Consider the following 26,215-nt stretch of genomic DNA (forward strand, 5'->3'; position numbering starts at 1 on the left):
AAATAACCCACCTCACCTCTCTCCTTTGTCTCCTCACTTACCAGCACCAGGAGAGAATGTGCTTTCACCTTATACAGACTCCAGAGTTCCCTATTATCCTGGGTCACCCCTGGCTCCTCCAGCATAACCCACACTTTGACTGGTCCACTGGTGCTGTTCTCAGTTGGGGTCCCACCTGTCAGACTATATGCTTGGCCCAGAACTCCCCTGATCTTGTTCTCGAGTCCCAAGAAGCCCTAGATCTGTCTCAAGTCCCTGCTCAGTACCACCACCTCAAAGCAGTGTTCAGCAAAAGGAAGGCCACCTCCTTACCTCCTCATCGCCCCTATGATTGCGCCATTGAGCTGCTCCCAGGAACCTGTCCCCCCAGAGGTCGTATATTCTCTTTGTCTCCCCCCGAACGAACTGCTATGGACAAATACATTAACGAATCCCTTGCGGCAGGTATCATCCAACCATCCACTTCCCCTGCTGGAGCTGGATATTTTTTCATTGGGAAGAAGGATGGCGGACTCCGGCCATGTATTGATTACAGGGGCCTTAATAAGATCACTATTCGAAACCGCTATTCCTTGCCGCTAATGGCCACTGCTTTCGAAATTCTGCAAGAAGCCTCCATCTTCACTAAGCTTGACTTGCGCAATGCCTACCATCTCGTGCGCATCAGACAAGGAGATGAATGGAAGACCGCCTTCAACACGCCCACTGGGCACTATGAATATTTAGTTATGCCCTTCGGTCTCACTAATGCTCCTGCAGTATTTCAAGCTCTCATCAATGATGTTCTCAGAGACATGCTCAACCAATTTGTGTTTGTCTACTTAGACGATATCCTCATCTTCTCGAGTTCCCTCCAAGAGCATGTAAAACACATCAGTAAGGTTCTCAGATGTCTTCTTGATAACCATCTTTATGTTAAACCTGAGAAATGTAAGTTCCATGTGACCAAAGTTCAGTTCCTGGGGTTCATTATCAAGCCTGTCCAGATACAAATGGACCCTCAAAAGGTTCAAGCAGTTGTGGATTGGCCCTCCCCCTCATCGGTAAAGGAAGTACAGCGTTTCCTTGGCTTCGCCAATTTTTATCGCAAGTTCATCCGGAACTTCAGTACTGTGGCGGCTCCTTTATCTGCCCTCACCAAGGGGAACACAACCAGCTTTAATTGGGGACATGAAGCAGAGTTGGCCTTCAGCAAAGTCAAAAGCCATTTTACCTCTGCACCTATTCTCATTCTCCCTAACCCAGATAAACCCTTCATCGTGGAGGTCGATGCTTCGGACGTAGGGGTTGGAGCTGTGCTGTCCCAAAGAGGGGAGGACAACAAGTCGCATCCATGTGCATTCCTTTCCCACCGCCTTACACCGACTGAGATGAACTATCATGTAGGGGATCGAGAGTTACTGGCAGTTAAGCTAGCGCTTGAAGAGTGGAGGCATTGGCTTGAGGGGGCCAAACACCCATTCCAAGTATTCACGGACCACAAAAATCTGGAATACATTCAGCAGGCAAAGCAACTCAACCCCCGCCAGGCACGTTGGTCCTTATTCTTCAACCGATTCAAGTTCACCTTATCCTACCGCCCCGGCTCTAAGAACCTAAAACCTGATGCTTTGTCCCGAGTATATGTAAACACTCCTCAGGAAGATTCTATTGCATCAATTATTCCCAGTTCCAAGATAATAGCTCCTATCAGGTGGGATCTGGAAAATACTGTAAAACAAGCCCAAGCCCGAGAACCTGACCCAGGAGGGGGGCCAACCCACTGCCTGTTTGTCCCTAAAGCTGTCCGCTCCCAGATCCTCCAGTGGGGACACTCCTCTCGTCTCACTTGTCATCCTGGTAACTCTCGCACTCTTGAGTTCCTCCAAAGACGATTTTGGTGGCCAACTATCAAGGAGGATGTGACAACATTTGTAAACGCATGTCCCATGTGCAACCAAAGTAAGGTCCCTCACTGTTCTCCTCAGGGGATATTGCATCCTCTCTCCATACCTCATAGACCTTGGTCTCATCTTTCCATGGATTTTATCACTGGACTTCCACTATCACAAGGCAACACCACTATCATGGTCATAGTTGATAGATTCTCCAATGCCGCCCGATTTATTCCTCTGCCCAAACTACCCACCGCTAAAGAAACTGCTGAATTGGTTATAAACCACGTCTTCCGAGTCTTTGGCATCCCACAAGACATCGTCTCTGATCGAGGACCCCAATTTTCCTCCCGATTCTGGCGGGCATTTTGTCAGTCTCTGGGGGCTACAGTGAGTCTATCTTCTGGGTTCCACCCGGAGTCCAATGGGCAAATGGAGAGGCTTAACCAGGATCTTGAGACTACACTGAGGTGTATGACAGCTAACAACCCAACCTCTTGGTCTTCCTTCATCATGTGGGCAGAATACGCTCACAATACCCTTCGCTCCTCTGCTACAGGCACGTCCCCTTTCGAGTGCCAGTTGGGATACACCCCTCCACTATTCCCTGAGCAAGAAGTGGAGGTTGCAGTTCCCTCTGCTCAACAGTTCGTTAAACGTTGCCGCCAGACATGGAAAAAAGCCCGACTCAAGCTCTTGAAGGTCTCTCAGCAGTATCAGCACCAGGCCAATCGCAGACGCAGACCTGCCCCCACTCTGTGCCCTGGCCAAAGAGTCTGGCTCTCCACTAAGAACATTCCCTTGTGGGTGGAATCCCGTAAACTTTCCCAGAGGTTCATTGGCCCCTTCAAGATTGCCAGGAAAGTAAACCCAGTTACTTATCGTTTATACTTGCCTAAGTCTTTGAAGATAAATTCCACTTTTCATGTCTCACTGTAAAAACCTGTTTTGTCTTCTCCTTTTCTTGCGACAGGTAAACCTCCCCCTCCTCGTATCATTGGTGGCCAGCCAGCTTAGACAGTCCACAGAATACTGGATGCCCGTTGAGTACGTGGGTCCCAGCAGTATCTTGTGGACTGGGAAGGCTATGGCCCTGAGGAGCGCTCCTGGGTTCCTGCCAAGGACATCTTGGACCCCAAACTAATTCAAGAATTTCATGCTCTCAAGTCCAGTCGTCCGGGAGGGAACGTCAGGAGCCGTTCCTAGAGGGAGGGGTCCTGTTAGAGTTTTTGCTTTAATGTTATATTTTGGCCACTAGAGGTCCCTATGGTACTCATGTCTATCTTGTGCCTCTTGTAATCAGTGCCATTGTTTTCACATGTGCCTCGTTCTGGGCGGTGTATTTAAGCTGATCACTTCCTTTTGTTTCTTTGCTTGGTTATTGATGTTCCTAGCCAGTTGCTGCCGTAAGTCTGCTCTAGTTCTAAGTACTAAACTTTGAAAGCCTTTTGGATTGTTTTTTTCCCTGTGTTTATTTTTGCTGTTTTTTGGTGTCTTTTTCCTGAGTTCTTTGGAGATTATTTTTTCCTCCTTTTGGATCCTTTTTGGACTTAAGATTTTTCTGTCTTGTGGTTGTCAGTAAGAAATTGCTTTTTGTACCCTTTTTGCTATTTTTGTTAAACTCTTCTGAGTTCATTTAAGAATGCGTCTGACTATTGGGTTCAACTCAGTGGTGGAAATTAAGACTCTTGCGCCAGTGACCCAAGTTCGAATCCCGGCTCTGACAATGAAACTGGTGTTGAGCGGGTAGAATTCAATGAAGCTCTCAGCTGAGGACATGTGAGGCATCTATTTCACAAATTAGAGACTCTGATGTACTTATCCTCTTGTTTAGTTGTACATCTGGCCTTCCACATCTCTTTCTGTCCTTGTTAGAGCCAGTTGTCCTTTGTCTTTGAAGACAGTATGACATATTTGTATGAAATCTTCCGTTTTTTTGGCAATTTCAAGCACTGTATAGCATTCATTCCTCAAAACAATTATTGACCAATGAGTTTCTAGAGAAAGCTGTTTCTTTTTTGCTATTTTTGACCTAATATTGACCTTAAGACATGCCAGTCTATTGCATACTGTGGCAACTCAAAAACAAATACAAAGACAATGTGAAGCTTTATTTAACGAACCAAATAGCTTTCAGCTGTGTTTGATATAATGGCAAATGATTTTCTTGTACTAAATTATCAATTTAGCACGATTACTCAAGGATAAGGTGTTGGAGTGATGGCTGCTGGAAATGGGGCCTGTCTAGATTTGATCAGAAATGACTTTTTTCAAATAGTGATGGTGCTGTTTTTTACATCAGTAATATCCTGACTTCACTTTGTGATCAGTTGAATGCCACTTTGGTGAATTAAAGTACCAATTTCCCTCTGAAACAACAAAATCTGTACATTATTCCAAAGTTTTGGCTGCCAGTGTAGATCAGATACAGTTGTTAGAGGTGGATTTTAAGCCGTCATATGGTCTTGTTACAATGTGCCCCTCACCTGTTACAACGTGCCCCGCCTATGGGTCTGTAGTCTAAGCACCTGCATGCAACCATCCATGTGTCTGAATCATGTTTATTTGTTCTCTAAATATTTAAACACATGGGATTTATATGTTGTTATACTGTATGTGCACTTTGTTTTTCAGAGTTTTTTTATTTTATTTCAGTTTTTATTTAACAAAAAATGGAAATGTATCAACAAATAAAAAATATCAAATATAACATTAGAAGGAACAAAAAACATGGAATTTATTTTACATTTCTAGAATAAGTTACATAAAATACTTTTTGCTGACATTAAATTCCCATTAAACAAACAGTTTACAGTGCAGTGCCTGAATTAAAACACCCAATAGAAGATAGCTGGTGACCTTTAAAGTACAAAATAAAAATAGCTCCAAGTTCCTTCCACGATTTTTCCTCACATGCCGTCAGAAGACTGGCCCTCAGCTGTCTTTTTTCTGATTAACACTTTTTATTGATTCAGACACATGAAACAGAAAAGCGAACATATATACACCGAATCAACTTTTAACCACCATTATTTTTTTTACATTTTAGAATAATAGTAAAGTCATCAAAACTATGGAGTAACATAAATGGAACTATGGGAATTATGTTGTGTTAGAATTTAGCATCTTCAAAGTAGTTACCCTTTGCCTAGAATTTGCAGACGAATTCCACCATATTAATTTAATTCATTATAAAATTACAATTTAATAAAAAAAAAAGTTTTTGAAATGGATGACTTGGACCAAATAATAAAGAAAAGCAGCCAATAAGTGACTAACATAGTTGGGAACTCCTTCAATACTGTTTAAAAAGCATCGCAGGGTGATACCTCAAGAAGTTGGTTGAGAAAATGTCAAGAGAACATTAATAATTAATAATTATTTCTGTAGTTATTAATTAATATTTAGATTAATCAATTGAATCTAACTCATTAAAACCTCATATGGGGTTCCAGTAAATGTAGTGTGCTACGTTTAGGAGCAAGTTTGGTTATTAGCAATAATTAATAATTATCAAGGATAATTATTAATTATTAAAATAAATAGAACAATGATTTTAATCAATGTTAGCTTTTTTAAATCCTTTAAATCAACAATTATCAAAGATAATCGTTAATTGTTAACATCGATGAAACATTAATTAAAATTAACACTAGCTTATTGATCATTCAAATTCAACAATCATCAAAGATAATTATCAATTATCAAAAATCAATAGAATATTAATAAGGATTAACATTGACAGGGCACCACCCTGGAATTAGGGACTAATAACCAAATAGTCTCAATATTAGATTGTTTTCTTAGGAAAATCGGCATCCGAAGAATATCGATTTTCGGGAAAAAAGAAAACAATGAATGAAGGTTTGAATCCGAGCACTGACATCCCGTCAGTATGACACAGGCGTATGCAAAACAAACCAAAACACTTCTCTTTGTGTGGTTAGTAAGAGAGAGAGAGAGAGAGAGAATTGACAGCCCTAAAGCCATTTTCGCGATCGTGGGAGAGAAAACAGCTGTCAGTTTATCACTCAGAGATGCGGTGGACAGCTCGTAAACAGTCCCGCGTTATTTGACTCTTTAATGGATGAACTTAGTTGCTGTCTCACCCGCGATGGCGAAATTTGCACAACAATCTAATTTGGTTGGACCACAATACAGCAAAACAAATTTGTGATAATTAATACCCTGAGTATTAATAATGAGCGGACATGGCGGTCCGTAAACTGTACAAGCAAAAACCTTGAAACACAAGAATAACACACTATAATATTCTATCACTGCCCAGACGTAAACCTCTTACTTGAATCGTTTTCCTCCGTCCTTTAACTCTGACCCGGTTCCTTGAGGCTCGGGTGATGACGGGAGGCCATTTCCTCGCTCTGTCGGCGGGCGGTACGGCTGTTGATTCTCGGCGGGCTGGTGGAGAACTCAGAAATGTCGACTTGATTGAAGATGGAAGAGAAATCTTTAATCTCTTCACTTCTGTAGGCAAACGGATGAAGATGCGAATTGCTCGGCGGTCTCCTTCGGATCTGTTAGAGTGTTCGGTTGAACACAGAGTAATCTCAACTCGTCCAGCAAGATGGAGATTGTATGGCTACAGTTTCAAGTCGGACATTACTTCCTTGTGCCACGAGGTTGCACCTGAGAGCAGCAAAAAGCTACGTCTATATTCGGTGAACAAAGTCGCTGGAAGTGAATTCTGGAAGCATTTCAGAGGTATTTCAACTCCTGATGATGTCATGTTTGAGGGACATTCTGTTGTGTGACTCATCCAATAGGAGTTGAGAATTCGATCCTTTAGTGAACAAGGCTTCATGGATTTGTAGTCTGTTTTGGACTCCCTTTGTTTGATTTTGGCGCGATTTTTATCAGTAAGATTTACGACTTAGAAGGTGGGGGCTTGAGTTATGTTTTTACGACTGTGTTAGGCCTGCCTTTGTCTTCTATCTGAATACATGAGGCCCAACAATAATAGTAAAGTCATCACATCTATGGAGTAATAGAAATGGAAATATGGGAATTATGTTGTGACTAAAAAAATCCAAAATAAATCAAAACTATGTTATATTTTAGCATCTTCAAAGTGGCCACAGTTTGCCTAGATTTTGAAGAAATGTACTCTTGGCATTTTCTCAACCAACTTCTTAAGGTATCACCCTGGGATGCTTTTTAAACAGTATTGAAGGAGTTCCTATCTATATGCTGGATACTTAGTGGCTTCTTAATTATTTGGTCCAAGTCATCCATTTCAAAAACTTTTTTTAAAATAAAATTTTAGTTTTGTAATTAAATAAATTAATATGTTGGCACAAATATATTTTTGTCTACAAAACTAATTTCAAACATTTAAGCATACGCCTTCAGATCAAAATGTTTTTAAGATCATGAGAAACATTTCAGGCAAGTGACACCAAACTTTTGAACGGTAGTGTATGCCAAGTTGTAATAGGACAAAAGTCAGAGACAAACACTCTCTCACATATACAGGTTCTTTACTGGACCATTAATTTTGCTTGGGCATCAGTAACCAAGAAAAACACTTCACCACCTCATACTTGGTTCAGTAAAATATAAAATATTTATTTGTATACAAATATCTTATATTTAAAACACTGTAGGGAGCAGCAGGTTGATAAACATCATAACAGAACATGCATGAGATATTAAGAGCTTTGTTTACATTGTTAGATGTTCAACAATAAATGTATACCCACGATCTGGTTACATATAAGTAAAGAACCAGACTACGCCACCTTGGAATTACAACCAAGGAATAAACCTTGAAAGTAAGCCCAGAATAGTTACAAGCAAAATAGGACCCCTTGGTACGTTATTTGAATAAGAGACTGAGGCGTGACTTCCAAAAATAAAATAGCAGAGTTTATTAAACTCATAAACATGTGGTTATGTTTATGAGATTCATAAACATAACCACAGCTTACCAGTTAAATACCCACACAATACATCAAATAATAAGAGACTGGATTGAGCAATTGCACCATAAATAGATAACAGTTTACCATTTAGTTACCGTAACAAGGTATCAGAAGGTAACAGACTTGAGAGAGATTACAAAAATAAATAAACAAAACAATGTATAAACACCAAGGCAGTAAGGAAGGGGGGCCAACCCGTATTGCAAACCTCGCCCCTAGATTCAGTGCAGACACTTCACACCATCTGTAAAACAACCTCAAATAGCAAAGTGACCACACACCGAGGCAAGTCATATTCCCTTCTGTTACAAATAACGTATTAAGTAATGAAAACCAGTAAGTATGGAGATGACAGTTTAAACCAAAAATGTATCAAAACAAAATACAAATAGACCAATTAATAACCAAAGAAAACAAAAAAGAACCAAAAACAAAACCACTGCAATAATGTTTGAACAATAGCTGTGCACCCTGTAATGAACAGTATGGAGCAAACTCATTTAATCACAAAAGTTCATAGAGCATTTTTGTTCAAACAACCAACAGTTTTATAAGCCGGCCGTACCAAAGAGCAGCAGGTAAAACACAGCAATAGCAAAATAGTAGAAAACGACAGCAGAAAAACAGCAGCAAGCATTATACACACACAAGGCCACATGGCACCTTTAAAAAGAAAGAAAATAATTTAGGTCAACCATGAAATCTAAATGGAGACCCTTAACAGTCTCGCCCAAATACCCTATAATAAAAACACCCTTACCGTTAAAGAGAAGGCTTGTGCCACACATCGTCAGACTCGCCACATTGATGCACCTCGACCTAATCATATTAAAATAAATATTTGCGGGACACTAATAAATGAAATCAGGCCAAGAGGCGGAACTCACCACAGGATAGGGAAAGAGTGCCTAAAGCTGCTAGGTTAATCCAGCTTCTTGTGAAAATGACATGCACGAGAAGCATTAAACAGCTCAGAGACTACACGGCTCTCAAGGAACAAACAGCTCACAGGGAGACAGAAGCAACCACACTGAAACCATGCTTCCTCTTTATAACGCCACTGCTGATCAAATCATTAGTGTGCGCTAATCGCATCAATAGAACACACGTGCACTCAATAAAGAATTGAGCCTAGCGCGTACCTTTACTAACAAGTATGTGCTGAGTGTGTCCAGCAGGAAATACAAACAGAAAAGTTATTCTGTGGGTCAAAATCTACCCCCTGGTTTCAAAATCGGCCTGACGATGTAGTTAATGCCAAGGCCTAAAAAATACTGAGACAATATTATTAGTTATAACCCTTTGAGAGTTCACAGTATCCCTTACCCTACCTCCCACTGCCTTTGGCAATTGATGGGCATTAGGATGGTAGTCTGCAGGAGTTCGATGTAAGGGAGCATCAAGGGTAGGGACAAGGCACTCTGGCAACTCGGGAGCACAAGACGGGTCAAAAGGGCGGTCAGAATTATAGAATTTACTGATCAGTATAGGTACTCTCCAGGCTCTGAGGCAATAACTGGTCAACATTTAAAGGGAGTGGCTGATCAGGATACAGACGCAGTGCTTCACAAGCAGGGGGCGACCCTTGAGGTAGAGACTCTTGCTCTGGAGGCAATGATACCCATATTCCTTCGTCTGGCAGATCATCCTCACCAGATTCTTGCGATGTGGAATCTGATTCAGAAAGAGGAGAACTGGAAGGCTTATCCAAAGGCTGCTCAGATGGCTGGGCCCTCAACAGTACTCGACTGACGTGTCTGACTTTTGCTAAATTTTCAACAGGGGCAATGGTATACACAGACCCTCCTCTCTGAGGTGCTCTCAGGACTTTATAAATCACTGAACTCCAGCAATCTTGGATCTTGGCTCGGCCACGTACATGAAGGTCCCGTAGATAAACCAGATGACCTTCCCGTAGAGGGTCCTCCTGCACCCTCGTCATGCCGCTCCTCCCTGCGCTCAGCCGCTACTTCCATTCGACTTTTAGCTCCCTCAAAAGGCCACTTGAAGCCTGGCCTGATACTCACAGACCCAGACATGAACATTGCCCTTAACAGGAGTCTCAATTCTACCCAGGAGGAAGTCAACTGGCAGTTGTGGGTCTTGCCCAAACATCAAAAAATGTGGAGACTCCCCTGTGGATTGATGTGGAGTGGTATTGTAAGAGAATACAACTTAAGGAAGATAGGTGAACCAAACCCTCTTCTTATGAGGTGGCAAGGCGTGCAGCAGATTGTGGAACGTTCGATTAAATCGCTCACATTGGCCATTCCCACCTGGATTTACTGGAGTAGTCTGACTCGCAGAGTTGCTGAATTAAGGTGCTCTCAAAGTTTCTCCCCTGGTCTGAATGGATTTGACCTGGAACTCTGAACTTATAGAACCAATCGTTAACCAGAACCTTGGCTACTGTAGCAGCTCGCTGGTCTCGGGTGGGCACTGCTTGAGTATATTAGAGAAAACATCTGTCAAAACAAGAACATTCTCCATTCTGTTTTGAGATGATTCCAGAAAAGTGTAGTCAATTGCCAAAATCTGGTTAGGTTTTGAAGCTAGCAAATGTCCCATATGTCTGAGCTCAAGGAAAAACATCTTTGGCCACGATACAGCGTTCACATTGTTGACACCATTGCTTCACATCGGCAAACATACTTGGCCAAAAACATCTCTGCCTCACCAACTCTGTTGTCCGTTCCACCCCCTGATGGCCATGTTCATCATGAAGCTGTTGCAACACAGTGGACTTTAAAGAGGCAGGTAACAGGAGCTGGAAGGACTCTCCACCACCTTGAGGATGGTGATGCTGGCGGTATAATATGCCATCCTTTTCTTTCAACCGATTCCACTGCTTTAAAAGATTGGTCACATTAGGGGACACCTGCAATCGCCCCACACGAGAGGGATATTTCCCCTTTCTCCACATTGCCAAAAATTCTCCAAGCACAGAAACGGCTTCCTGTAACATATGCAAATCTTCTGAGGTATGACTAGGGAAGGCAGTAATAGAGGCTTGAATACCTTCACACCGGCGTCCTACAGGGGCAACTTGTTGAAGGAGCTCTGGCACAGAGCTGCCAGGAGTCAAACCTTCCAACAGGGGTGCAGCAGAATACTGTCATGACAGGGCATCAGCATTCCGGGTACTACGTCCAGAAAGATACCTGATGCTTTAGTCAAAGGTAGCAAGTTGAGTGGCCCAGCGCTGTTCTAGAGCTCCAAGTTTGGCAGTGTTAAGATAACTGAGGGGATTATTGTCAGTGTACACAACACACTTGTCCAATTAGGTACTCACAAAATTTCTCTGTCATGGCCCATTTCAGGGCCAAAAACTCCAACTTCATGGAATTGTAGTTTGACATATTCCTCTCAGGGGGTCTCAAACCTCGGGTGGCATAGGCTATAGGCCTCACCTTGCCCTCTTGCTCCTGTGAAAGCACTGCCCCCAGTCCACTACGGCTGGCATCAACTTCTAGGATGAGAGGCAATGAAAAGTTAGCATATGCTAAAACTGGGGCACTCACCAGTTGATTTTTCAAGGCATCAAAGCTCTGCTGGCACTCTGCAGTCCAAGGCTCTTTACATGATCTTACAGTTCTTCTTTGTATTGGTCAAATCTGCCACCAAGCGGTGCAAGGGGGCAGCCAACTTGGAAAACCCTTCCACAAACCACCTGTAATAACTAGCGAATCCCAAAAAAGACCTGAGTTCTGAAATGTGCTGAGGAGGTTGCCAGTCAGCAACTGCATCAGTCTTTTTGGGATCAGTAGCTACTCCTTGGTTGGAAATGACATGCCCCAAATAGCTCATCTCAGGCTGGAAGGATGAACACTTCTCCAATTTTGCTTTCAAGCCTTCCTGCTGCAAGCGCTTCAAGACAACCTCTAGTCTTTCCAGATGCTCAGCCACTGTTGAGGAAAACACTGACATCATCCAGGTAAAGCAACAAGGATTGACAATGTTGGGAACCAAACATACACTCCATCAACCTCTGAAAGGTGCTAGGGGCGTTACACAGCCCGAAGGGCATCCTGTTCCACTCAAATAACCCAAAGGGCATGCAGAAGGCAGTCTTCATCTTGTCTTTCTCTGTTACTGGCACTTGGTTGTAACCACTAGCTAGGTCCACCTAGCACCTGAGAGAGCATCCAATGACTCCTCAATTCTTGGTTAAGGGAATGCATCTTTCCTTGTCTTACTATACAGTTGCATGTAGTCAACACACATGCAGGCTACCATACTTTTTCTTCACCAGGACAATGGGAGAGGCAAAGGGACTGCTACTTTCTCTTATAACCCGAGTTTCCAGCAACTGACTAATATGATTCTTAACTGCCTCATATTCTGATGGAAGAATACACCGATAGCGCTGCCTAACTGGAACCTCATCAAGTAAGGGAATATCATGTGAGATAAGACTAGTACAGCCCAGGTCACCATCATGTGCTGAAAACACAGAAGAATACTTCCTTAAGAGGGTCCTCACTTCACACTGTTCATCTGGTGTAAGTATTGACAAGTCAACTGAATTTACCCTGTCCTGCACAGAGCTAGTAACCAACTGAGAAGAAAGTGGCCTGTACATTTACTGGGAGTTCCTCAATGTCTGCGGATAAACTCACAACAGTTACAGAGCTTATTATACCAAGGACAGTTCGTGGCTGGAGCTCAGCATCAACTAGGCCTACATTAACTACTGGGACATAAACCTGCCCACCAGCTACTCCTGGAGAAGTAAGACCTGCTATCAGGCCACTATTGGATGGCTCAAAAACTACAGTCAACCCAGAATGTTGCTTGGAACAAGTGGCGGGGACAAATTTCCTTGTACCCCCGGAACACAAAAATGCCTACCTCCTCAAACCTTTACTCTACATGAATTCAAGGGTGAGTGAACTTGAGCCTGATGGCACTTCTGCAGAGCTTGTTGCCAGGAGTTAGTGTCTTGCTGCACTAAGGCTGCTTCAAAGAGAGCTGGTCCATGCTGCCCAAACAATTCATTGTAACATTCTCAAATGACATTCATTCCCAACACACCTGAAAGTGTAGTAGTACCAAGAGGGTCTTTAACAACAAGAACCCCATGTTTAGGTATAACTTTATCAAAAACTTCTACATCCAGCTTTAGATATCCTATATACGGAATATCTAGACCATTGGCAGCCTTAAGCTGCAACCAGTGGCAAGAACGAAGTTTCTTTCGACCCCAGGGCACAAAATTCTGCAGGAAAAAAAATACTTTCAGTTACAGTAGACACCACTGAACCAGTATCTAAAAAGGCAAGAAATTAATACACCCCCTATGCTAACAGTAACATGGGGACAGGGAGATAGCAGGGGAATCATATTTTCAACACATGAAGGGACAGCTTTAAAGCCAAACACAAACCCTTCTGAACTGTGGCTCTGAAGAACAGAAGGCTCTAGTTTTCCTGAAAGGTGACAGAGGATTGAGGCCTTGATACAAAAGGCTCAGGGGAATGTAAATGAGGGGGAGGTAGACTGGAGGAAGAGTTCTGATTGCTACATTCTCGGGCAAAATGGATATGTTGCTGGAACCACCTACAAATGGCCGAAACTTTATTAGAACTAGTCAGCCTGGGATAAGTTCTCTTAGGGCCATTCTGAAGCAACGCAACATTACGGGTTAAGTGATCAAGCTGCTCTTGCTGCTTCTTGAGCAGTTCCTTTAACTCTGCTAAATCTGCCCCATCAGCATTAGAGGTAGACCCATAAACCCCACATTACATGCCATGAGTAGAGGAAGTGGAATACCTTCGGCCTCGACTACCCCCTAACATACCCTCCCGTTCCCACCTAATCACTTCACCCCTCACATCTAGTAACGTAGCACTAGAATTACGGTGTACCAGCTGTTTTAATTCCCTACGAAGAGAGGGATCCTGCACATACTCAACGAACTGATCACGCAAAAGGACCTCAGAATTAGGCATACAATTTTAACTACTTTCTCCATCAAACATAGAGCATGTGAAAATTCTTGCAATGATTCTCCCTCTTGCTGGCATCTAGAAAAGAAATTTTCCTGCAAAATAATGTAAGAATCGAAAGATCCATACAACTCATTCAGAATAGAAATAACTCTGTTGTAGGTTCTACTGGTTGTTTAGATCAGTGTTACTATCAGAAATAATTAATAATTATTTCTTTAGTTATTAACTAAAATTTAAATTAAATAATAGAATCTAACTCATTAAAGCCTCATACGGGGCACCAGTAAATGTAGTGCGCTATGTTCAGGAGCGGGTTTGGTTATTAGCAATAATTAATAATTATCAAAGATAATTATCAATTATCAAAATCAATAGAATATTAATAAGGATTAATATCGCCGGGGCACCACCCTGGAATCAGGGACTAATAACCAGACAGTATAACAGTCTCAATATTAGATTGTTCTCTTAAGAAAATCGACATTCAAAAGGAAACAATGAAGGCTTGAATCCGAGCACTGACATACCCTGCCAGCATTTGACACAGGTGTATGCAAAACAAACCAAAACACTTCTCTTTGAAATATAACAAAATTTATTTATGCAGTAATATCAATTAATAATCAATACAATGCAGTCAATAAACTTCCGACTTACAACTACAAACTAAACAGTGACATGATTAGGTATGTTAACCAAAATAAGCCTATAACACATGAGAGGATGGTAGGTGTGTGTGTGTGTGTGTGTGTGTGTGTGTGTGTGTGTGTGTGTGTGTGTGTAAGGTGTGACGCGCACAAAATGGCGGACGTGACTCTCGTGGAGAGTACGTCACGTGAAATTTCCGGCCAGAGAATATGGCCACGAATGTGGGCAGAGAGAACCCAGTTAATGGTGTCTGCCCATTTACTGCGTGACTCCGCTTGTATGATAACATAGGGACAAAGCTGAGCTTTATCACGAAGTTATCTACTAGCCAAAAGTGTGTGCGAGAATGTTTGTGAGGGGTCGCGTGTGTGTGTGGTTAATACGAGAGAGAGAATAAAGTGGCGGCACCAAAGCCAGTTTCGCGATCATGGGAGAGAAAGCAGCTGTTAGTTTATCACTCAGAGACGCGGTGGACGGCTCGTAAACCATCCTGCGGTCTTTGGTTCTTTAATGGATAAACTCAGTGTGCCGGTCTCACTGCAAAATACACAAAAGTCCAATGTGGTTGGACTACAACACTGCAGATCTCATTTGTGATAACAGTACATTACAGTAATACCTTGAGTATTATTAGCAGCAATGAGCGGACACGGCGGTCCATAAACTGTACAAGCAATAACCCTGATACACAAGAATAACACACTATAATATTCTATCTCTGCCCAGACATAAACCTCTTGCTTGAATCGCATGAGGACGCAGGTAGAATGTGTGTTCATCCGTCGTTTAACTCCGACTCGGTTCCTCGAGGCTCGGGTGATGACGGGAGGCCGTTTCCTCGCTCTGTCGGCAAGCGGTATGGCTGCTGATTCTCGGCAGGCTCATCGACTCAATTGAAGAGGGAAGAGAAATCTTTTTCTCTTCACTTCTGCAGGCAAACGGATGAAGATGCGGATTGCTCAGCGGTCTCCTTCGGATCCGTTAGAGTGTTCAGTGGAACACAGAGTAATCTCAACTCGTTCAGTGAGATGGAGATTGTATGACCACAGTTTCAAGTCGGATGTTACTTCCTTGTGCCACGAGGCTACACCTGAGAGCAGTGATGAGCTGCGTCTACACACGGCGAGCAAAGTTGCTGGAAGCAATGCCCAGATGGACCTCAGAGGTATTTCTACTCCTGATGACGTCATGGTTGAGGGGCGTTCTGTCGTGTGCCTCATCCAATAGGAGTTGAGAGTTCGATCCATTAGTGAGTAAGGCTTCATGGGATTTGTAGTCTGTTTTGGACTCCCTTTGTTTGATTCTGGCATGGTTTTTATCAGTAAGATTTATGACTTAGTGTGTGGGCCTCAGTCAGGCTTTTTACGACTGTGTTAGGCCTGCCTTTGTCTTATATCTGAATACATGAGGCCCAACACTATCTGGGTCTTCCCAATCTTCCCTAGGCCTGTATTTTATCTCATCCCTAGCCTCCCCTTCTAAATGGTCATAAATGAAGTGTGCTTTGTCAATTGCAGATAAATGGCGGACACGCATACTTGCATTAACCTCTTCCAGCCATTCTGCTAAGGAAATACCAGTGCGGCCTCTAAAAACAGGGCATTTTCTCTCTCTTGGAACAAATCAACCTCTCTGTCATTACTGGACTAACAGAGGAAGATCTCAGATGAACATTCAGTACTGCCTACTGTTCATTTACAACCTCAGCGAGAGCAGCACTAGAACTTGCCTGAACCTCAGCACGGTCCTGACACAAGTGTTCATTATCAGCCTTAAGCTGAGCTACCAGGTCTCGCAACTGCTGCATCTCTTCTTCCATGGTGAGAGACTAAATAGCACAAAGGGCAAAGAAACAAAACCAATTTAAATATCCCTCCGTGTTATGCGCTAGCTGCCATTTCTTTTAAGGTAAAAATTGACTAATTAATAAAATTTAATGAAGTCACGCCTCTGCTCATTACATCAAATTAAACATCCTGCCGACTATACGCCAAGATTGTAACCAGATCTTGGGTATACAAGTTCATAGAGCATTTTCCTTCAAACAACCAACAGTTTTATAAGCCGGCCGTACCAAAGAGCAGCAGGTAAAACACAGCAATAGGAAAACAGTATAAAATGACAGCAGAAAAACGGCAGCTAGCGTTATACACACACGAGGCAGCACGGCACCTTTGAAAAGAGAGAAAATAATTAAGGTCAACCACAAAATCTAAATGGAGACCCTTAAGAGTCTCGCCCAAATACCCTATAATAAAAACACCCTTACCGTTAAAGAAAAGGCTTGTGCCACATGTTGTCAGACTCACCACATTGATGCACCTCAACCTAATCATATTAAAATAAATATTTGTGAGACACTAATAAATGAAATCAGGCCAAGAGGCGGAACTCACCACAGGATAGGGAAAGAGTGCCTAAAGCTGCCAGGTTAATCCAGCTTCTTGTGAAAATGACATGCTCGAGAAACATTAAACATCTCAGAGACTACATGGCTCTCAGGAATCAAACAGCTCACAGGGAGACCGAAGCAACCACACTGAAACCATGCTTCCACTTTATAACGCCACTACTGATCAAATCATTAGTGTGCGCTAATCGCATCAATAGAACACACTTGCGCTCAATAAAGAATTGAGCCTAGCGCATACCTTTACTAACAAGTATGTGCAGAGCGTGTCCAGCAGGAAATACACAAACAGAAAAGTTATTCTGTTTACATATACAAGTCATATATACAAGCTTTTAAACTGTAAACACATCAACACACAGATTAATATTCAGGCAAGGTTTCAAGGCTCTTTTGTCCCATAATTCATTAAATTAATAACTCATGTGAACCCCCAATACACAGCAATTCAATACTTATTCAACACACACAAATTCATAAATACCTTACAATAAATACACACCAAAACAAAATATCAAAAGTACATACCATTGATACCAATCAAGTCAAATACATAACTGCCTTCGATTAGCTACAGTAACTGAGGCATGGAAATAAACAAACACACACACATACCCCCCCAGGGGGTCACTAGTCATTAACACACACACACACACACCCGGGGGGTCACTAGTCATTAACACACACACACCCGGGGGTCACTAGTCATTAACCCACACACACCCGGGGTTCACTAGACATTAACACACACACACACACCCCCGGGGGTCACTAGTCATTAACACACACACACCCCCGGGGTCACTAGTCATTAACACACACACACACACACACACACCCTGGGGGTCACTAGTCATTAACACACACACACACACACCACACACACCCCGGGGGTCACTAGTCATTAACACACACACACACACCCGGGAGTCACTAGTCATTAACACACACACACACCCGGGGGTTACTAGTCATTAACACACACACACACACACACCCGGGAGTCACTAGTCATTAACACACACACCCGGGGGTTACTAGTCATTAACACACACACACACACACACACACACACACACACCCGGGGGTCACTATTCATTAACACACACACACCCCCGGGGTCACTAGTCATTAACACACACACACACACCACACACAACCCGTGGGTCACTAGTCATTAACACACACACACACACACACACACCCCCGTGGGTCACTAGTCATTACTACACACACACAGACACACCCAGGGGTCACTAGTCATTAACACACACACCCCCCAGGGTCACTAGTCATTAAGATACACACACCACACACACCCCAGGGGTCACTAGTCATTAACACACACACACACACACACACACCCCCAGGGATCACTAGTCATTAACACACACACACACACAACTGAGATTCATCCTCCGCCACCAGGATCGAGGTGAGTCACTACGCCTTGAACAAGGACGTTTTAGGAATTGGGCATTCCAAATTGGGGAGAAAAGGGGTGAAAAAAAAAAAGTTTAGAAGTCTGGGCCATGATATCAAGGTAAGCCATATGATCATCAAGGGAAGCAGCCGCGATATCAAGTGATCAGCTCTAAACTATCCTATCCGGAGCCCTGTTGAAACGCACGCTTCAGAATTAAATTACAATAGAGCAGCGAGCTTCTGTGATGTCTCACTCCACATTAATATGAAAACCAGGCTTCAACTACACCATGCAAATGCGCTTAAAGCGTATTGAGTGCCAGACGGCCTGATAGCACAAAATTGTATCGCATGTGCATGTGCATGTGCTTTACTTGAATAGATCTTAGGATTTCGAGATCGTACAAATGAAGATTGCGATGTATCAGAAAATCTATATTTTTACCCACCTATTGGGAACTTCAATACATTACCTATTTTTATAAGTTCAGATCATTATCTCACACATGTTTGTGTTAACTTTAATCGTGCACTCAGTAAATTTGGTCTTTGTGTCATTTTGGACTTACACTGACACCTAGCGGCTTGGATGCAGCATCATTTAAAATAAATAGATTTAAGTTTCAGATGCCATTGTAGAAATGTAATATTCACAGTCAGCCATTAATACTTTAATCAATGAGTGAAAGTGTCAAATAACAAGATGGTTACTGAGATTAAGCGAGTAGTATTTGGCTGATCATGTGATTTTAAATTGGCAGCCCCCATGTGTGGACCCTCTCCATGTAGAATAAAACAGCTTTTATAGGGTTACTGCCTTCATTTTAATGTGAGTGGTCATGATTTCCTACATACAGTTCATGTAATTTAAAATTACTGAATGCAACTTTAAAGACTCCTTTCTTGCATTTAGATATTTGCATGAAATGTAAGATCTGACAGTCAGTGTGAACTGAGCCCAGTCTTGGAAAGTCAATTTTGAACTTTCAAGTGATAATTATTTTTTTATTTTTTTTATTTTTTATTTTATTTGTGTTCTCTCTCTCTCTCTCTCTCTCTCTCTCTCTTCGATTAGTTGGACATTATTGGACATGTCTATTCTAAAAAAAAATTTGTGAAACCTCAGGTCTGTACAACATTAATGCTATTATTCTTGCCATAAGGCCCTTGCACCAAACAAATATTCACCGATTGTATGATAATATGTAGGTTTTTGATACAGTTTATCTGTCACCAAATATGTATTTTCTAGAACAATCTATAATAACACTTTAGTATTTTTAATTATACTCATGGTTATAACAAAATATTGATATTGGTTGAATACTATTTTGTAAAGACCTTATTCACAACAGTGCCATCTTTGATTTTTGGCAGGAATGACAACAATGCTGTGAGGGATAGACTTATGTTGCATTCCATTCAATTCGGAAAGTCGGATTTTCCAACGTTCTACTAGGAAAAGTGTAATGGAATGCCACTTGAAGTCGGAATTCCAAATTTTCAACTCCGATTTAGCTGAGATGCAGGTGTGTGACGTCACACAAACATGTTGACAGTGGTGGTTCTAGCTTACTTGGTGCCCTAGGCGAGCTCCGACGTGGCGCCCCCTTAATATCAACAACAACAACATGAGAAACAAATCAATATTTAAGTCCTTTTTATACTCTAAATCTCCACTTTCACATCTGAAAGTCACATCTGATACCTGTTAGTTTCACTTTCACGTCTGAAAGTGTAAATGGAGATTTAGAGTAAAAAGGGACTTAAATTTTGATCTGTTTCTCACCCATATCTATCATGTCACTTCTGAAGACATAGATTTAACCACTGGAGTCATATGGATTACTTTTATGCTGCCTTTATGTGCTTTTTGGAGCTTTAAAGTTCTGGCCAACATTCACTTGCATTTTATGGACCAACAGAGCTGAAATATTCCTCTAAAAATATTCATTTGTATTCTGCAAAAGAAAGAAAGCCATGTTTCTGGAATGGCATGACGGTGAGTAAATGATGTGAGAATTTTCATTTTTGGGTCTCTCTCATGTTACGTTAAAATGAGATCAAACTCAGCAAGTAAAGATGCTGACTATCACCCCTGGAGTCACGAGTTTGAATCCAGGGCATGCTGAGTGACTTCAGCCAGGTCTCCTAAGCAACTAAATTGGCCTGGTTGCCAGCGAGGGTAGAGTCACATGGGGTAACCTCCTCATGGTCACTATAATGTGGTTCGCTCTCGGTGGGGCTTGTGGTGAGTTGTGTGTGGATGCCGTGGAGAGTAGCATGAAGCCTCAACGTGCTCAACGAGCCATGCATGGATTGACGGTCTCAGACGTGGAGGCAACTGAGATTCATCCTCCGCCACCCGGATTGAGGCGAGTCACTACGCCACCACAAGGACTTAGAGCGCATTGGGAACTGGGCATTCCAAATAAAAAAAAAATTAAAAAAGAGATCGAATGACTATTCGACAACTAAAATTTCTGGCGACAATTTTTTATTGTCGATGTTGTCGATAACGTCGACTAATCGTTTCAGCCCTTCTTTGGAGCTTTGGACCTGGGCCATATTTAGGCACCAGAATATATACTGTAGAGACTTGGGGGTTTGCTCTTTTAGATTGGGCCAGTACACAACCACCAAATTAATCTTAGCAACACCCTAGAAACTTAGCAACATGCTCAAAATAACTAGCATCTGGATAGCTACATTATTGTTTTGAATCCTAACTCATGTATCCTAGTCACTTGGGTCTTCAGTCACACCAAGAAAAGACTGTCTGCATTGTGCATATTTATACTAAGAAGTCAATACACATTAAGAAAGGATGTTAGAGCAGTGGTTCTCAATTTGAAATTAGAAAAACTCTTGCATTCCTTCAGCGTGTTGTGCTTCTAGTCTGCCCACTGAAATATAGTTCCTGTTTGTTCGAGATGAAGTTATTCAGTCACAGATCTCAGTTGAGTGGTGGACTTACTAGTTGAGGGCTACTTACAACATACTCTGTTTAATTGCACGTTTAGTCTGGTCGACTTTTCCTTAACACACAATATGCTTCAGAATTTGTTTGGACTTCTTTATCTGTCTGCAGTTTTGCAGTTTGTCAGTCTCACAGGTATTTGTATGATGACTTAATTTCAATTTTAATTCTTCTGATACATAAAGCTCAAACATTTTATATATGGCATGAGGTGATATGTATTTTACACTTTATCTTTTAATTTGTTGAAATGTAGATGGTTTTATAGTTTGTTTTTGTTTTAGGACCTACTGTATGTTACTTTCTGTTAACTCATTTCCTGTTTAGTGTTAAATTGTTGATAGGTTTTAAGCTTGATTACCGTACTGTACACTCAGCAGTCACCCTCATAATCAGCCATTACTAATTAAAGTTTAGTAATAACCATAAAGACTACAGAGTAAAGATCATTAAGACTGCTTTATACAATTGTACAACTATTTTAGGATATTTCTTCTCATTTCTTCAGCACTGTAACATGGACATACTCTGTCAAATGTTCACTACCGCTTCTGTATCAGTAAACCTTTTTTGTTGCATAATATGGTTATGAAAATAGATCGTCTTACACCAACCAAAAACATTTCTCAGTAGCTTGGTCATGTGTTCGTCATCGGCCCAACAAACCCTGGGCACCTAAACCAGTGGTCAGTTTGTGAGCCTGAACATCTCATAGTATGCTATTTCTGTGTTTGCATATAACCAGATACTTGAGTGTTGTTATTCTGTACTCTCCCTTTATCAGTTATAAATCATGTGTTTAACAGGTGCACACAATGAATGCCCTATCCAGCTCAATCCACAGAGTGTCATAGTGAAGTACAACAGTTCTGTTTCAGTTAACTGTAGCACTAATGTCCCTCATGGTGGGATGGGATGGGAAGCCACTGAGGGAAGTGTACCCATGACCAATGACAGTCTGATCACCTGGAACATACAACACCTGAGACAATGGGACATAGAGCCAATCTGCTACATCAACTATAATAATGGATCACAATGTGAATCACGTCTCCCAATCACTATTTACAGTGAGTTTTTATGCATTATAGGTTTTCTGTCTTTCTTTTCTCTGAAATTATTAAAAGAATATACTTTCAATCATGTAGAGAATCAGGTTGTTTAAATCTTCCTTCACAGAGACTATAGATAATATGTCCATCAGCACAGTGGATCACACAGGACCAATGATTGAGGGCAAACAGTATAAGCTCCAGTGTGACATTCAGAATGTGGCTCCGGTTAATAATCTCACTGTGAAATGGTTCAAAGGACGGTCTCTGGTGAATTTCACCACCTTCAATGACAAAACCAAGACTCCAGTGAATGAATCTGCAACACTCTTGATCACTGCAAACAGAACTGATGATGGAGTTCAGTACAGGTGTGAAGCAGAACTGGAACTGGAAACAGAAGAAAGTGTAATGATGGCAAAACTTCTCTACAGTCATGTAAACTGTAAGTCTCCTGAATTGGTAAACTGTTAAAATTTTAAAGAATAGCACACCTAAAAATGAAAGTTCTCTCATCATTTACTCACCCTTATGTTCTTCCAAACCCCTATGACTTTCTTTCCTCTGTGTAACAAAAAAGCAGATGTTAGGCATTCACTTTCATAGCATGGAAAAAAGATGCAATGAAAGTGAATATTGCAAAAAGGTGGCACAATGGAGCATCATAGTGTTACAAAAGTATAATAAAAGTAGTCCATTCGTCTTGTGCATTATTTTCCAAGTCTTCAAAATTCATAGGATAGCTTTGTGTGAGGAACAGACTGACATTTAAGTCTCACTGGATTCTTTGCCTCCAGTGAGTTGTTAACTGCTGTGACCGGATCATTGTTTTTGAGGGTTGAAATCGAGTACGTGATTTGTTTTATTTATTGAAAAAATCCCATGTAAAAGAACAATTCTTTCACTGTTTAGACATAAAAGAGAGTCATACAGGTTTGGAACAACATGGGGGAAAGCAAATAATTATATATTATAATTTCTTTTCTTTGCCTTTTGTTTCTGGTATCTGGAAATGAAATGGAAATAGGAGGACCCTCATGATACAAGGGGGATTGTATCTGCATATAGCTGCATTTCTTCTGATCTATCAATAACGGCTGCTAATTAAATACTAAGACTGAGTGTCACTTTTGTGCTGAGAAGTTTATATCTTCCTTCTTCAGATAAACCAAAACACTCCAGTTCATTGGAGATCATCAGTACAAATGGCAAAGAGGTCTCACTCAATTGTACAGTGGTGGCAAACCCGGCTCCTACGTACACTTGGCACTCCAAACATTTGCAAGAGAAGATTACCTCGTCAGTGCTCACATCCTCTACACTTACTCCAGGCAACTACACGTGCACTGCCACAAACTTTCTAGGAGAATCCAGCAAAGTGTTCATAAAATCTTCAGGTAAGTTATAATTTAAAAAATATAAATATATCATTTTTTCATCTGTCTCTCTGACCTCTGTAAAAATTAGAAATAACTGTAATTATTTTTCTATTCTGTTCTAAGTGTACACTTTAATTTTCTGGAGCAAGCCTATATGTGTGTTACACTTTCACTTAAGATTTTATAAATGTACAGCACAATTATTTCAATTGTATACAATTAAAAATTCTTTAGAAATCTCAAATATATATGGGAAAGCAAGAAAACCAAACACTTTGGTTGGATAAGAGTAGGCCTACGCGCCATCTATATTTACATCTGTAATTTTGCTCGGCTTGAATTAATTACTGCTTTAATGTATTATAATAAACATACGACATTTTATGACATCTTATTGTTACATTTAGAATATAAGGAATTTTTATTAGTAATATACTGTCATGTCTTTCCATATAAAGTCAAACCCTTTCAGTGATGTCAATTCAGACTTAGGAAAATTGTCACAAAATTCTGTTTACACTAATAGTATTTTGATAATAGACACAACAAATTCTGAGACAGGACTGAGACATTTACCTGATTAATTAATGTAGCTCATTTATTCAAGCAACTTTTTTATTTCACATTGGTATCTTTGAAATTATTTGGCTTAGTTATTTTTTAACTTGTTGAAATGGATGAAGTAAATACAGTGTGCATTTATGGCATTTCAGCATGGTCATATACAACTTAGATTTTCATACCAAATTTAAAATTAATGATGCTGATCTTATGACTTTGCCTTGAATCCTTTTGTATTGATTTATCATAGTTCATTCTATATGTATGGTATGGTATGTGAAGTTCCTTCCAGGCAGCCCCAGAACTGCTGCTGACATTGTAATGACTGTACTGTTAAACATATTTTTTTTTTTTTTTTTTTTTTTTTTGTGGTGTAAAACCAGCAGAGTCACTCTTATGTGTCTTGGACTGTAGAGACAGGGATTCAGCATTGAAGCATTTTACAGTATTTCCAGTTGTATATCATCATTAACACTGCTTTCCTTCCACAGGTTCTCAGACCACATTCTGGGCTATTCATATATCCTTCCAATTACTGGTTGCATTATGGAATGTCATTTAAGGGAGATAAAAGGAAATGTTCCTGGTACTTCATTCTAATTTTCTTTTTCCTTTATTTTGCTGAGAAATAATTTTCTGGGAATGCTAAACTGTTGTGATTTATTCTGTGCATTACTGACTTGATATGCATGCTTTTTTATTTTTTAATTTTGGCTGAGGCAGATGTGGAGAAAGAGTGTTAAGGGTATTGGGAACTAGGGCTGGGTATTGATACAGATTTCCTGATTCAATATCAATACAATATCGATTCATATGGGTATATTTCAGTTACAATGTCCATTTTGCTGACATATTAAAGAAATTCTCTCTCAGCTAATCCTGTCAATTTATACTGGGGACCTTCTTACTGGGTACATTATGAAATGATAAATTTTACACATTTTATTCTCATCATTTTGGTCACATTTTAGCTTTTTAAAAATGCACAAATTACATGTTTTCCATCAATAAATATGATTTCTTCATAATATATATGTTAAATTGCAGATGTTATATTGCATATATATATATATATATATATATATATATACACAACACACACACACACACACACACACACACACACACACAGTACATGTTTATTGTTTATGTCTGCATAATCTTAGCAACTGAAACCTTTTGAATTTGACACTGAATTTTTACTCTATGTGAATTCAAGCAAGTAAGCAATGTAAGCAAGGGTGATGATGTGTAATAAATTTTTTATTTGGCACGTATAGAGTGTTGTCTTTTTTCCTTGTCAGTGCTGTCCAGCTGATTAAGAGGTTTGACTCCTAAACTCTTTTTTTTTTTTTTTGGTTTACTCTATCTACCTTTAAAAGTCTTATTTTTTTCCACTAAATGAAAGCAAGTAATAGGAAATTTTTTTTTTCCTCTATCACATTCCATCACAAAATGCAGATCTGAAATGTAGGTGGCACTCTAATGTATTTTAGCCCCCACAGATGTGCTCATCTATAGATATTCAGTCTAATGTTCAGTTCATGTATCACCCTGGTTGTTTCATCCAATATCTCGGCCTCTGAGTGGACTAGAAGCTCAATCTAGGTGTCATTAGAAATCTGAGATTGCCCCTTTGCAATGATTTATATATATATATATATATATATATATATATATATATATATATATATATATATATATATATTTTCTGTATAAACTCCTCCTCTGTCTCTTTCTTTTGCAATAGCGCCTATACTACTCCAGCCATGTTGAGAACTTGGCAGTAGAACACAGCAGATATTGTTGAACTTTGTATAACTAATTGCTTGCTATGTTCCTCTTTGTAAGTTGCTTTGGATAAAAGGGTCTGCTAAATGACTAAATGTAAATATACATTTTTTAATCAACAATAGTCGATAACATATTTTTCCGATTATTTGTTTAGCATGCTTTTCCTGCTGGACCACATAGTTTGTTCTGGAAATCTACG

General features: G+C 40.6%; 2 protein-coding genes across 2 annotated transcripts in view; both read left to right on the forward strand.

The window, feature by feature from the left end:
* Positions 1-26,215, forward strand: part of LOC127452134 (DNA-directed RNA polymerase III subunit RPC10) — an 84,132-nt gene that overhangs the window by 45,386 nt on the left and 12,531 nt on the right. The window lies entirely within an intron of this gene.
* On the forward strand, positions 21,170-25,495 carry LOC127452114 (intercellular adhesion molecule 4-like). Its single transcript, XM_051717333.1, has 5 exons — positions 21,170-21,365; positions 22,037-22,300; positions 22,410-22,727; positions 23,446-23,679; positions 24,714-25,495. The coding sequence occupies exons 1-5, from the start codon at positions 21,302-21,304 to the stop codon at positions 24,782-24,784; spliced, it is 951 nt and encodes a 316-aa protein (XP_051573293.1). The 5' UTR covers positions 21,170-21,301; the 3' UTR covers positions 24,785-25,495.

Source organism: Myxocyprinus asiaticus, chromosome 14 (genome assembly GCF_019703515.2).
Source record: "Myxocyprinus asiaticus isolate MX2 ecotype Aquarium Trade chromosome 14, UBuf_Myxa_2, whole genome shotgun sequence".
NCBI classification, from domain to species: domain Eukaryota; kingdom Metazoa; phylum Chordata; class Actinopteri; order Cypriniformes; family Catostomidae; genus Myxocyprinus; species Myxocyprinus asiaticus.